Source organism: Siphateles boraxobius, unplaced genomic scaffold (genome assembly GCF_051911475.1).
Source record: "Siphateles boraxobius isolate OS27281-9 unplaced genomic scaffold, OSU_SipBor_1 137, whole genome shotgun sequence".
NCBI classification, from domain to species: domain Eukaryota; kingdom Metazoa; phylum Chordata; class Actinopteri; order Cypriniformes; family Leuciscidae; genus Siphateles; species Siphateles boraxobius.
The window spans coordinates 361496-375574 of NW_027508741.1; the positions used below are offsets into that span (position 1 = coordinate 361496).

The 14079-nt window shown below is 39.6% G+C and overlaps 1 protein-coding gene across 1 annotated transcript in view; it reads left to right on the forward strand.

Annotated features, from left to right (window-relative positions):
* The first annotated feature begins 665 nt into the window (after positions 1 to 665).
* The window catches only part of znf385d (zinc finger protein 385D), a 93392-nt gene continuing 79978 nt past the window's right edge, over positions 666 to 14079 (forward strand). The window contains exon 1 of the mRNA XM_077229961.1: positions 666 to 998. Coding sequence (XP_077086076.1) covers positions 974 to 998 — 25 coding nt within the window. The 5' untranslated portion in view covers positions 666 to 973. The remainder of the gene's footprint in view (positions 999 to 14079) is intronic.

A 14079-nucleotide genomic window follows, 5' to 3' on the forward strand; every position in this document is an offset into this window, starting at 1 on the left:
TGCATCTGAGACGCATCTCTCTTTAAACTCAAACACTTTAAACCCAAATGTCAAAAATTTACTGGAATCAATGAACAGCATTTATGAAGCTCCATTCTTACAGATCATTAACTAAAAAAAGTTGTTTTAGTGTTTAGTTACCCTTTAAAGAAAATATGAACCAACTCCTAACTGTAAGTGTTAACAGCAACATAACACTTGCCACACATTTGTTACTTTACTAAGCGTTTAGACTGTTGTTCCCCTAGCAGATGATAAGCAGCAAAAAGGGGCTTCCATTGTAGTGACCGAGCCATATTTAAAGAGCAGAAGATCACAGAGACTTGAGAGACTTCATTTTTGCCAGTAAATTGCTTACTGCTGCAACTACCCACAACACCATTGCAACAGCCCAGAGCACCCTAGCAACAACCTTGCAAAATACACTAGTAATAGAACATCCTAATAGCCATCTAGCAACACCGCCCTACAAACATCCTGTCTTAGATAAATTAACACAGTAAGCTAGAAATTAAAATCTTGTTTACTTTATGAATCACATTTGAGGACGTCACCAGATAACTAGAGAGAGAGAGAGAGAGAGTGAGAGAACATGATATATGAAGTTGGGAGGTGCTGGAAGAGGGAATGAGAGATAAGAGGGAGAGATAGAGGGAGAGAGAGAGAGAGAGAGAGAGAGAGAGAGAGAGAGAGAGAGAGAGAGTAGTGTCTGAGGAACACTCAGACAGAACAAATGAGCAGCCGCGGCTTGAATCCCGCTAGAGACGCTGATATCGGCTCGTTCTCCAGGAGTCAGATTACATCTGGAGAGGATCAGCTCGCTCTGAGACACAGCTGAGGAGTTTCTCTGAAGATCTCAGTTCACAGAGAGAGACAGACCCTCGTGGTCGCAGTTCCCCAAATGTACAGATGAAATCATGGATTCACTGTTGAGGACAGCGGTGCGCGGGGACGCCACGGATCTGCGCGCGTGATGGCCATGGAGAGCATGTTTATTGGTAAGTCTGGTTATTATAAGTCTGCGGGTTTGTTTTATAGACTCCCCGTTTGGTCTCCCGGAGAGGGGTTTCTCACGGGGACAGAGGAGCGCAGCCTCAACACACACACACCTGATATGTTGCAGTGGAGTTTAGCAAACAGCGTGAAATCACACGTTCGGCAAAACTGAAGGGATTATGAGATTTTAGGAAACGTGCCGCTCTGTCTCAGCGTGTTGTCTGGAGCTTCCAGCTGAAAGGATTATTCCTTTCCAAATGTGCGGAGGAACGGGATCAGATCTCACCGCAGGAGAGACAGCAGATCTGAGGTCAATCTGATGCAGCTTTTAGGGGTTTGAAAATGTGTGTGTGTGTGTGTGTGTGTGTGTGTGTGTGTGTGTGTTTGTTTGTTTGTTTGTTTGTTTTATATTACATTTTTAGAAATGTCATTGGGATCGTTTAACAGCGTGGATGTAAAGTTTCAAGACATTAGTTTTACATGTACGTGAATGTAAAAGGCAAGGTGTCTATTTTTTTAGATGTTTGACCATTTTTATCACTTCTAAACTTTTTTGCGGTCCTGTAATGTGACGTGATTTTTACAATGTATTATTATTATTATTATTTTTTTTTTTTTTTACAAAAATCGAACTCTTAATTTATATTGAAAAATAATGCATGATAATAACAAGATAAAGGGGGTGAGCGGGGCACAAACTAACGCAGGGCTAGTTGTAACACAAAACTTCCCACTCATGCCAGGATAATGAAACTTAGTGTTTTTACTAGTTGCCATATCACCACTATATAGAGAAAGAAATTGCGCCAAAATGAAAAGATCTTTGGAAGATATCACTGAACATTTATTTAACCATAGGAAAAGTTAATTTCTTAAGTTATTTTTCATCTCTGTTTTTTGTGGTTATTCAAAATTGGACAAATCTGATATTATTTTAATTGTATATCTGTTATTTAACAGTTGAGACAGTTCTTTAATGCTGATCTAACCAGAAAAAGACACAAGCCGGGTTTAAATCCCAGTTGCGCAGGCGGGGCATGTTGTCACACGGCGTTAATGTGCCCCATGAGACCTACGCCGTTCTACTCTATACTTTTATTAATTCTATTGAGAAACAACGAGAAAAGGGCGAATAAAGACTGAGAGTGAATGTTCAGAAATTATAAATTATTATTATGTTTTGAAATATGCTGCCTATAGCTGTGTTGTCTGGTGTGCTTGGAAAAAAACCTTTTAAATATGTAATTTTGGTGATCAAAATGAGTTTTATGGGATAAAATTGTTGACTACATGGGGACTTTAAGAGTTTATGATTGGATCATTATTGCAGTGATTATTATGTTTCTTGCATGTTATATGTTTTGGCAACAGTTCTTCTAACCCTAATTGATGGATTGTGTAGCTTTTCATTTCTTAAACAGCCATGTAGGAAAACACATTATGGCCATAATCCAGGATAACAATGCCAAGATTCATCAGGCTCAGATTGTGAAAGAATACAGACCTTAAATGAATTGAAAGTCTTTGGGATGTGCTGGAGGAGACTTTACAGAGTGCTGGACTCTTGCATTGTCAACACAAGATCTTGACCAAAAATTGATACACCTCTTGACCAATGGTGCAACCTTTGCCAAACATATAACATGCAAGAAACATAATAATCAGTGCAATAATGTTCCAATCATAGACTCTTAAGCATTTGCATGTTTAAATCCAGCCGGAAGGGCTGCCGCTTTTGCATAGTTTTTTCTTTCTGTTAAATAATCATTTGAACCTTAGCAAACTAGCAGCTCCAGTAGTAATGAAAAAGATTTATCTTGAACCCTCTCATGGAAAAACTATCATGTATAAACCTTAATCAAACAAATTAATAATCAATTAAAAATTAATGTATACCTGTATGATATTACGTTGTACCCACAATGGACCAGCGCTTTTAGAAATGGATGGATGGATGATTCAGTTGCGAGAACCTTCTTCTCGCGTGAAGTGGGAATTCCTTCGACACGACTCTCACAGTGCATTATGGGTATTCTCTACATCAGTTGTACACTCTTTATTGCGATGCTTTGTGGAATTGAATGAGTGCACACGATAACGTCCATTATGGTTTCAGACACCATTACAAATGGCGGTCCCCTCAAATATACCCTATTTAGGGGTATAGGGGGCATTTCGGACACAGCCCATGTCTACAGTCGACGCAGGTGGCGTGCTGTGACACGTGATAATACACACTCCCCGGATAAATCACTCCTGTTATAATCAACAAATCCGTCTGCACTGGACGTGCCTGATACCCCTTTTGACAGGGAGACCCTGATTATAGATAGTTGATGTTGAAGATTGCACAGCAAATATTCTTTATTTATTAATTTGTTGTGTAACTTCTGACTGAAATCAAAGGCAACTTGACGTTTCCGGTTCCTGATGCGCAGCTTCGATGCAGTAGACAGCCTAAACTATCGTGTCCGGTGTTTGGTTCCTCGCTATAGGCAGCATTTCAAAGCACGAGAGGCGGTCCTGGCTGTTGAGTAGATCTTGTTAGGACGTGGGTGATGACAGCAGAGACTGCAGTGTGGTTAACCCCAGATATTTTATTTATTTGGTTTATGACCTCAGATTGCAGAACACATTGCGAGTGTTTCCTGACCACTGCTTGTTGGGTTATACTACAGTTTAAAACCCAATCAGTTTTGAATGCAATATATAAGTTTGTGTGTATGTGTGTGTGTGTGTGTGTGTGTGTGTGTGTGTGTGTGTGTGTGTGTGTGTGTGTGTGTGTATTTATTGTAAACTTGATATCATAATTTTTTAATCTTCAGAATATATTATCAGTCATACTCAACCCGGTGCACAATACCACAACTGGCTCTTAATGGTATGTGCAAAACAACTTAAGCTTTATGAACAACATCTGTGTTATAACATATTGACTCATCCCTCAGTTTGTCAAAACAAACTAAATTTACAGTGGAAGTCTATGATGTGAGGCATTCCAGTGGGATTCTAAGCGTGGATCTTGTATGTGTGTTGATATTATTTGAGCTGTTTAGTTGTCTCAATCATCCGTTTAGCAGTGGGATTACTTGTCTAGATGAATGTCTGTTTATGCATTATCAATATAATTCCCATGTGTGGAACAATAAAGGGGTCTATAATACCTGAAGCAGTATCTAGTCCGTCTAGCATTAGTACGGAGAGAAAGATGGGCTGTAATCAAATATCAGGTAGATCAGTATTGTTATGATGTTAATCAGTTAGTGTGCTGCTATTTTAAAAAAATTGAGAGCTTAAAAACTAAAATTTAAAAAAAGGTGGAATTAAAAAAAGCTTGTATATTTATTATTAATAATATTTATTTATATTATTTATTTATTGTATATTTTACATGCACCGCTATTTTACTGTCTAGATTTTTATTAGCAATATAATGGTGTAGTTATAACATCTACCAGCAGGGGCAAACTAAGCATGCTAACCAGGTAAACCTTGATTACTTGGTAAATGGTCTCTTTCTGGTATTCTTGTGTGTATTGTGCAAAAAACTTTAATAGCATTAATAAAATGGGGTTAATAGCATGCTCATAACAGTTGAAATATTGTATAACTTTGCTCAGAAAAGATTGGTCCTAAGGCCCGTTCACACCAAGAACAATAACTATAACGATACCCATAACTATTTTAGCGTCCACACCAACAAACGATAAAACTCTGTTTATTCGAACCTCGCGCTACTGGTTTTGTCGTCTGTCACTTTAAATGCTCGAGCTCTTCAAAGCATGATGGATTCTGATTGGCTGTCAATGTTTTTATTGTTCATCAGTTCTGTAAGTCATTCCAATGATATTGTTTTTCTGTGCCAGTATCGTTATAGTTGTGGTGTGGACTCATCCCCCTCTCTGCTCATCTTTTATACGATCGTCTTTATCGTTACAGTTATTTTCTTTGGTGTTTATGGGCTTTTAGAGGTGTTAGTCACGTATTATTTTGTAAGTCTTGAAGCTATACTTTTTAAATAACATTTTAATGCTTATCTTGTCGCAATTCCCAGGAGCCTTCCTTTGTAAGTGCATTGCTGTAAATAATGCAATAAATAAATAATGCTTGTTTTCAAATTGAAGGAAAAGAAATGTTGTATTGATTTAAACTTCTTTATATTGTACACTCGTAGGACTCGTAGGCTTTGAATGACAGTCCTTCAGGAGAGGGCTCTCTGCTTCATGCAGTGTGTGTCTGAGGGCAAGTATGTGTGTTTTTTATATCAAGGGACATGGAGATAAAGCAGGCCGGATCAAGTCTAGGAGAATCCTAGGAGTGACAGAGAGCGGATGTGATTAATTATTTACGTGCCATATTTGTCCTCTAGACATAATTTTTTCTCTCAGTCAGCACCGCTCCGAGCAGCGAACGCTGTTTTAAGATGATGGGCACATCTGAACAGAGATATGGAGACGGTTCTACAGGCGGTTTCACACACACACACACACACACACACACACACACACACACACACACACACACACACACACACACACACACACACACACACACACACACACACACACACACACACACACACGCACTCACGAACCCACGCACGCACACACTTGTAAGACATTCCATAGGCGTAATGGTTTTTATTATTTTAATGATTTTTATTTTATTATGAGTGTATACCCTTAAACCTACCCATCACACACACACACACACACACACACACACACACACACACACACACACACACACACACACACACTAACCCAACCCCTAAACCTACCCATCACTCACACACACACACTAACCCAATCCCTAAACCTACCCATCACAGAAATACGAAGACTCAGGAAACATCTTCATAAATCACGTTCACGTAGTAATACCAGTGGAATACCCATGTCATTATACAAATTTCTGTCCGCATAAATCACTAAAACAAACACACACACACACACACACACTTGCACTTCACTCCCCGGTTTCTCTTTTTGGCCTTTTTCTGACCAAACTTGCTGGGTTTTCTTTTGCATCCTCTCCAGATGTAACCCGCATCTTATAATCTCACTCTATATGTTGCATATATGCATATACTGTAATGCAGTCTAACTGATACATGTCGGCTTTTTTTATTGAAGTTTGATATGTGAAATAGCTATTTTTACATTAGCCAAGTTTTCAATTTCATTTTCACATTTCAGCGTTTTTGTGCACATTCAACACTTAGAAATTTTGAAAAAAGTATATGACCAGTTGAGATGGAAACCTTTTAATTCTGTAAGAAGAATAAACTACGATGTAAATACATTTACCAAATAAATTCCTAGATGCACATCAAAAAAGTCATGCAACTCTGCCTTTAAGGGATAGTTCATCCCAAAATGAAAATTCTGTCATTAATTACTCACACTCATGTCATTGCACAAACAAAGCACTCACATCGCTTCATAACATTGAAGTTAAACCACTGGAGTCACATGGATTACTTTAATGATGTCTTTACTACCTTTCTGGGGCTTGAAAGTGGTAGTTTCATAGACTGTCATGGAGGGACAGAAAGCTCTCAGATTTCATCAAAAAGATCTTCATTTGTTTTCCGAAGATGAACGAAAGTCTTACCGGTTTGGAACGACATGAGGGTGAGAAATGAATGGCCGAATTTTCATTTTTTGGGTGAACTATCCCTTTAAGTCATGTGACTGAATAATTATTTTAGAATGCAATCATTTCTCAAAACTGTCTGAAATACTGTGGCTTGCATACATTCAAAAAAAGCTATCGACACACTAAATTAAATCACATGGCTGAAACAAACCTCGAAGGTAGTCTTTTTGTGCTGACTGCAGATTACTGTAATAATCATAGCAAGCTGGCACAATAAGAGTTTATTTATGATGGTTTTTAAAGTCCCCTGTAGTCAATAATTTTATCCCTTAAAAACGTATCTTTTTTTTAATCAAAATTTTATAGTTTTTTCCTTAAAAACAATTCTTAATGCCTTAAAATAGCTTGAATGTAACTCGACACCCTTGCCTCATTTAGTATACGCGGTTCTATGAATATGCAAATGAGCCCCGCCTCCACTCACTCACTCACTCACTCAGAGATCCACTCGTTGACGATCACACGGTGATCTGATTGGTTACAAGGTCGGTTGTGACGTCAGAAACACCAGCGATCTCAAAGCGTGTTTTTGAGACTGTCTTTGGTTCACTGCAGTTTTAAGGAGAAAATACTCAGCAATGCTGTCGACTTATGAATTTACACATGGTTTGTCTTAAAGCATATTAAAAACACCATACAGACATATAAAGAATATTAAAAGCTGGATTTTCAGGGGGACTTTAAGTTCAGGGATTCACAAACAGACAGATAATGAAGTGTCTGTAAGAAGTGGCGAGGAGAGAAATGCAGCATTGTGGGTAATCCACGATGCATAAGTGAGGGATATGAGGTAAGCAAACCATACTAACCATTGAACTCTTGACCCCATTCAGTAGAAGCCTGAGAGGTTGTTTCAGCGCTGAGAGCGAGGTGGTCTCCACAAGGAGAGGGTGCTGAAAATATAACTCACTAAAAGCAGTGCAAAGACTGCAGGGCAGAGAAGATTGGACATTTTCCACATTACTGTTCTTTGAAACGGAAAACAGAGCCGTAAAAGACCCGCTCACACTGCAGGCACAGTGTCAAAACGGCCTCGTAACAATCAAAATGTTCTCATCAACTTCATAAGTCGTGTTCCCTTAAACCCGAGTGACATGCTGCCAGCATTGTTTTTTTTGCTTGTTTGCCTTTTTCCAGAAAAAGGGCTCTTTGAATGTTGTTGCATCGTGCTCACACAATAATCAAACCTCGTAAAGCTTTTCAAAGCCCGAGGAGATAAAACCCAGATGTTTCGCTCTAAGAACGCCCTCATGGTTAGCGCTGGGAGAGCAGCGAGCGTTCGGTCACAGTTCCTGCTGTCACTCAGGCCACGCTTTTGCTTGCATATTTAATTCTGTTTTCTTGTTCGGTGTCTAGATCCGTGACAGCATTCCTTTAGCCTGATGTCATTTGACATGTCAGTGTAGTCGCCGACACGGAGGTCTGAGATTGACATGCTTTGTGCAAGTGCAAGCACGTGTTCCTTCTCCCTTGACAAAGGCATGTGGCGCAACAATTTAGGGCTGTTGTTTTTTATTATTTCTCATCCCTACAGGCTAGAGAAATTAGTAACATTTTGTTTCGTAATCCATGTCAAACTGGTGCTGAGATTTTAAAGCTCCCATAGGAAAGAAAAAACACAGATGAGATTGGTTGTTTGAGATTCAATAGCACATGTAATTCTGTGATATCAACTTTGTGACTTTTCTGCCGTAGTTGTTTCTGCTAGACAATAATAATATCAAATGGAGAAGTCTCCCAATTTCTCCTGAGAAAAGACCGCAGTTCTGTCATGACAACTCTCAAGAGTGTTTGGCATGATAATGGGTATGACAATGTTGATATGTTTGGTCTTGGCGGAATAGATCTCCCACGCTGCTGCTGTCAGTTATTGCTCCTGCTGCTATTAGTTATTGCTGCTGCTGCTATTAGTTTTTGCTGCTGCTGCTGTCAGTTATTGCTGCTGCTATCAGTTATTGCTGCTGCTATCAGTTATTGCTGCTGCTGCTGTCAGTTATTGCTGCTGCTATCAGTTATTGCTGCTGCTATCAGTTATTGCTGCTGCTGCTATCAGTTATTGCTGCTGCTGCTATTAGTTATTGCTGCTGCTGCTGTCAGTTATTGCTGCTGCTGCTGCTGTTAGTCATTGCTGCTGCTATCAGTTATTGCTGCTGCTACTATTAGTCATTGCTGCTGCTGTCAGTTATTGCTGCTGCTGCTGTCAGTTATTGCTGCTGCTATCAGTTATTGCTGCTGCTGCTGTCAGTTATTGCTGCTGCTGTCAGTTATTGCTGCTGCTGTCAGTTATTGCTGCTGCTATCAGTTATTGCTGCTGCTATCAGTTATTGCTGCTGCTGCAATTAGTTATTGCTGCTGCTGTCAGTTATTGCTGCTATCAGTTATTGCTGCTGCTGCTATTAGTTATTGCTGCTGCTGTCAGTTATTGCTGCTGCTGCTGCTGCTGCTGTCAGTTATTGCTGCTGCTGTCTGTTATTGCTGCTGCTGTCAGTTATTGCTGCTGCTATCAGTTATTGCTGCTGCTGCTATTAGTTATTGCTGCTGCTGTCAGTTATTGCTGCTGCTATCAGATATTGCTGATGCTGCTATCAGCTATTGCTGCCACTGCTGTCAGTTATTGCTGCTGCTATCAGTTATTGCTGCTGCTGCTATTAGTAATTTCCGCTGCTGTCAGTTATTGCTGCTGCTATCAGTTATTGCTGATGCTGCTATCAGTTATTGCTGCTGCTGTCAGTTATTGCTGCTGCTGCTATCAGTTATTGCTGCTGCTATTAGTTATTGCTGCTGCTGCTATTAGTTATTGCTGCTGCTGTCAGTTATTGCTGCTGCTATCAGCTATTGCTGATGCTGCTATCAGTTATTGCTGCTGCTGCTGTCAGTTATTGCTGCTGCTGCTATCAGTTATTGATGCTGCTGCTGTCAGTTATTGCTGCCGCTACTATCAGTTATTGCTGCTGCTGCTGTCAGTTATTGCTGCTGCTGCTATCAGTTATTGCTGCTGCTGTCAGTTATTGCTGCTGCTATCAGTTATTGCTGCTGCTGCTATCAGTTATTGCTGCTGCTGCTATTAGTTATTGCTGCTGCTGTCAGTTATTGCTACTGCTATCAGTTATTGCTGCTGCTGCTGCTGCTATCAGTTATTGCTGCTTCTGCTATTAGTTATTGCTGCTGCTGTCAGTTATTGCTGCTGCTATCAGTTATTGCTGCCGCTGATGTCAGTTATGGCTGCTGCTATCAGTTATTGCTGCTGCTGCTATTAGTTATTGCTGCTGCTATCAGTTATTGCTGCTGCTGCTATTAGTTATTGCTGCTGCTATCAGTTATTGCTGCTGCTGCTATTAGTTATTGCTGCTGCTATCAGTTATTGCTGCTGCTGCTATCAGTTATTGCTGCTGCTGCTATTAGTTATTGCTGCTGCTGTCAGTTATTGCTGCTACTGCTGCTATTAGTTATTGCTGCTGCTATCAGTTATTGCTGCTGCTGCTATTAGCTATTGCTGCTGCTGCTATCAGTTATTGCTGCTGCTATCAGTTATTGTTGCTACTGCTGCTGCTATTAGTTATTGCTGATACTATGAGTTATTACTGCTGCTATCAGTTATTGCTGTTACTGCTGTCAGTTATTGATGCTGCTGTTGGTTATTGATGGTGCTGCTATCAGTTATTGTTGCTACTGCTGCTGCTATTAGTTATTGCTGCTACTATGAGTTATTACTGCTGCTATCAGTTATTGCTGTTACTGCTGTCAGTTATTGATGCTGTTGTTGGTTATTGATGGTGCTGCTATCAGTTATTGCCGATGCTGCTGTTATTGATGCTGCTGTCAGTTTTTGCTGCTGCTGTCAGTTATTGCTTCTGCTGCTGTCAGTTATTGCTGCTGCTAATTACTGCTGCTCCTGCTGCTGTTAGTTATTGCTGCTGCTATTATTGCTGCTGCTGCTATTATGGATGCTTCTGTTGCTAATTATTGCTGCTGCTGTCAGTTTTTGCTGTTGCTGATGATGATGTTATTCCTTCTGCTGCTAATTATCACTGCTACTGTTAGTTATTGCTGCTGTTATGGTTGCTGCTGCTGTAATTGCTGCTGTTGTTGCTGCTGCAGATGAAGTACAGGACTTTCTACTGCCAATAACATGCACAACACGCTGCTGTGAGCAAGACATTCTGCTGCTGTACAATATAGCGTGCAGGTCCTTGTCAAAAAATTAGCATATTGTGATAAAGTTCATTATTTTCCATAATGTAATGATAAAAATTAAACTTTCATATATTTTAGATTCATTGCACACCATTTGAAATATTTCAGGTCTTTTATTGTTTTAATTCTGATGATTTTGGCATACAGCTCATGAAAACCCAAAATTCCTATCTCAAAAAATTAGCATATTTCATCCGACCAGTAAAAGAAGTGTTTTTAATACAAAAAAAGTCAACCTTCAAATAATTATGTTCAGTTATGCACTCAATACTTGGTCGGGAATCCTTTTGCAGAAATGACTGCTTCAATGCGGCGTGGCATGGAGGCAATCAGCCTGTGGCACTGCTGAGGTGTTATGGAGGCCCAGGATGCTTCGATAGCGGCCTTAAGCTCATCCAGAGTGTTGGGTCTTGCGTCTCTCAACTTTCTCTTCACAATATCCCACAGATTCTCTATGGGGTTCAGGTCAGGAGAGTTGGCAGGCCAATTGAGCACAGTAATACCATGGTCAGTAAACCATTTACCAGTGGTTTTGGCACTGTGAGCAGGTGCCAGGTCGTGCTGAAAAATGAAATCTTCATCTCCATAAAGCTTTTCAGCAGATGGAAGCATGAAGTGCTCCAAAATCTCCTGATAGCTAGCTGCATTGACCCTGCCCTTGATAAAACACAGTGGACCAACACCAGCGGCTGACATGGCACCCCAGACCATCACTGACTGTGGGTACTTGACACTGGACTTCAGGCATTTTGGCATTTCCTTCTCCCCAGTCTTCCTCCAGACTCAGGCACCTTGATTTCCGAATGACATGCAAAATTTGCTTTCATCCGAAAAAAGTACTTTGGACCACTGAGCAACAGTCCAGTGCTGCTTCTCTGTAGCCCAGGTCAGGCGCTTCTGCTGCTGTTTCTGGTTCAAAAGTGGCTTGACCTGGGGAATGCGGTGCCTGTAGCCCATTTCCTGCACACGCCTGTGCACGGTGGCTCTGGATGTTTCTACTCCAGACTCAGTCCACTGCTTCCGCAGGTCCCCCAAGGTCTGGAATCGGTCCTTCTCCACAATCTTCCTCAGGGTCCGGTCACCTCTTCTCGTTGTGCAGCATTTTTTGCCACACTTTTTCCTTCCCACAGACTTCCCACTGAGGTGCCTTGATACAGCACTCTGGGAACAGCATATTTGTTCAGAAATTTCTTTCTGTGTCTTACCCTCTTGCTTGAGGGTGTCAATGATGGCCTTCTGGACAGCAGTCAGGTCGGCAGTCTTACCCATGATTGCGGTTTTGAGTAATGAAACAGGCTGGGAGTTTTTAAAAGCCTCAGGAATCTTTTGCAGGTGTTTAGAGTTAATTAGTTGATTCAGATGATTAGGTTAATAGCTCGTTTAGAGACCCTTTTCATGATATGCTAATTTTTTGAGATAGGAATTTTGGGTTTTCATGAGCTGTATGCCAAAATCATCAGTATTAAAACAATAAAAGACCTGAAATATTTCAGTTGGTGTGCAATGAATCTAAAATATATGAAAGTTTAATTTTTATCATTACATTATGGAAAATAATGAACTTTATCACAATATGCTTTATCACAATATGCACAATATATAATTTCTAGAGTTTCAGAAGAAATAAAGAACATTTAAAGCTTCGCAATCAGCAGAATTGAAATAAAGTTGTTTTATAGATTTTATTTTATGAGATATCATTATCCGTTGTTTTTCTTAGACAGCAATAAAAAAAATGGAGACTGTCTTAATCCTGCGTTTCAGATGTTTCTCCTGAGACAAAACCCTCTTTTGTCTCCTCTAGAGTTTCACAACAAATCTAGAACATTTTTTTTCTTATTTGTCAATATAAGTTGCAAGATATTTCAATAAGGACTCAGACATTCCTTGTTTGACCAAATGACCTGAGCTGCTATTCACATGCATCTTTATCTATTCTTGACATAGATAAAGATAAGATAAGATTTTTTTTCTGTTTTTAGGAGAAACATCTGAGACAAAGGTGATATCTAAAAGAATCACAAAGCATAAATCAAACCCTGAGTGGTCCATTTTTCTTTGGCATCACATATCTGCAAGTCTTTGGGTCTGTTTATCTTTCTTCTCTGGCTTTTGTCTCCGTTTGGAGGCAGAACGCTGTTTCTTTTTCTGGTGCGTTAATGGGATGTGCTGTAAAAATCTGCCTTTCCAATGCCACCCACACAAACACTCATACTGTAATAAAACAAGCCATTTACTTTTGCTTTCCGCCACTGGTTTCTGTCTTTCACACATGTGCTATAGTTTGTCTCTACTGCTAATACAGATAACAGCCAATCAAGAGTCTCAGTTTGACAAGTATATTGCTCAGGTATTTATAGCACCGGGAGAGTGAATATGGCAGATAGTTTTAGTAATGGGTAAAAAGTCATGATGTCATTCGTAGTGTCCAGATCCTCAGCAGAGATTTCACTGCGTGTGGCAAAGAAATGTTCTGAATCATCATGTCATGCTTGAATTGAACTCATGAATTCTGTGCTCACTGTGATTTCACCAACTAGGCCGTGTTCCTGCATCAACAGAACAACATTCCTGTCAGTCAATATAATTTTAGGGATAGCCATAAATTGCTTCGGTATTCATTTTGCCGCTATACTGATCACGGATTCGATCTGTTTGAATCCAATCAAAATCAATTCAATTCAATCAGTTCAATCTTTGGCAGGGTTAGTTTAATTTTCAATTGATTTGTTTTGTCTTTTTAATTTAGTTTAATTTTACTTTTCACTTTTGTCATTGTTTAGTTTCAGGATTTTTTGCTGCATTTTCATGTTTAATGTAGGCGAGTTTTAAAGGTTTTATACTATGGCATGTATCAAAAACTAAAAAAAAATATTTAATTTTAGTCAGTTTTCGAGTTGTGACAATGTGTTTTAGTTTAGATTGTTTTCCCCCATTTTTATTTTTAATTGAATTCTAGTGTTGTCAATGTTTTATTTCAGTGTATTTCAGTTAAGAAGTTGAAAAGTTAAAGGGATTGACATCATCCAAAGAGGAAAGTTGTTGAAGAGCAGTTTTAATTATATTATATTTTAAAGGAAGAAATAGCCAATTTACTTTTTGTACAACAGTTTCGGATACCATTTTGTGGTTCATGTGGTGCGTTTGGCTACCCATAGAGCTCATAACTAAATAAATACAGCTGCCTTATGATGAGAAAGGATAATTTGGCATGCACAAGGGATGTCA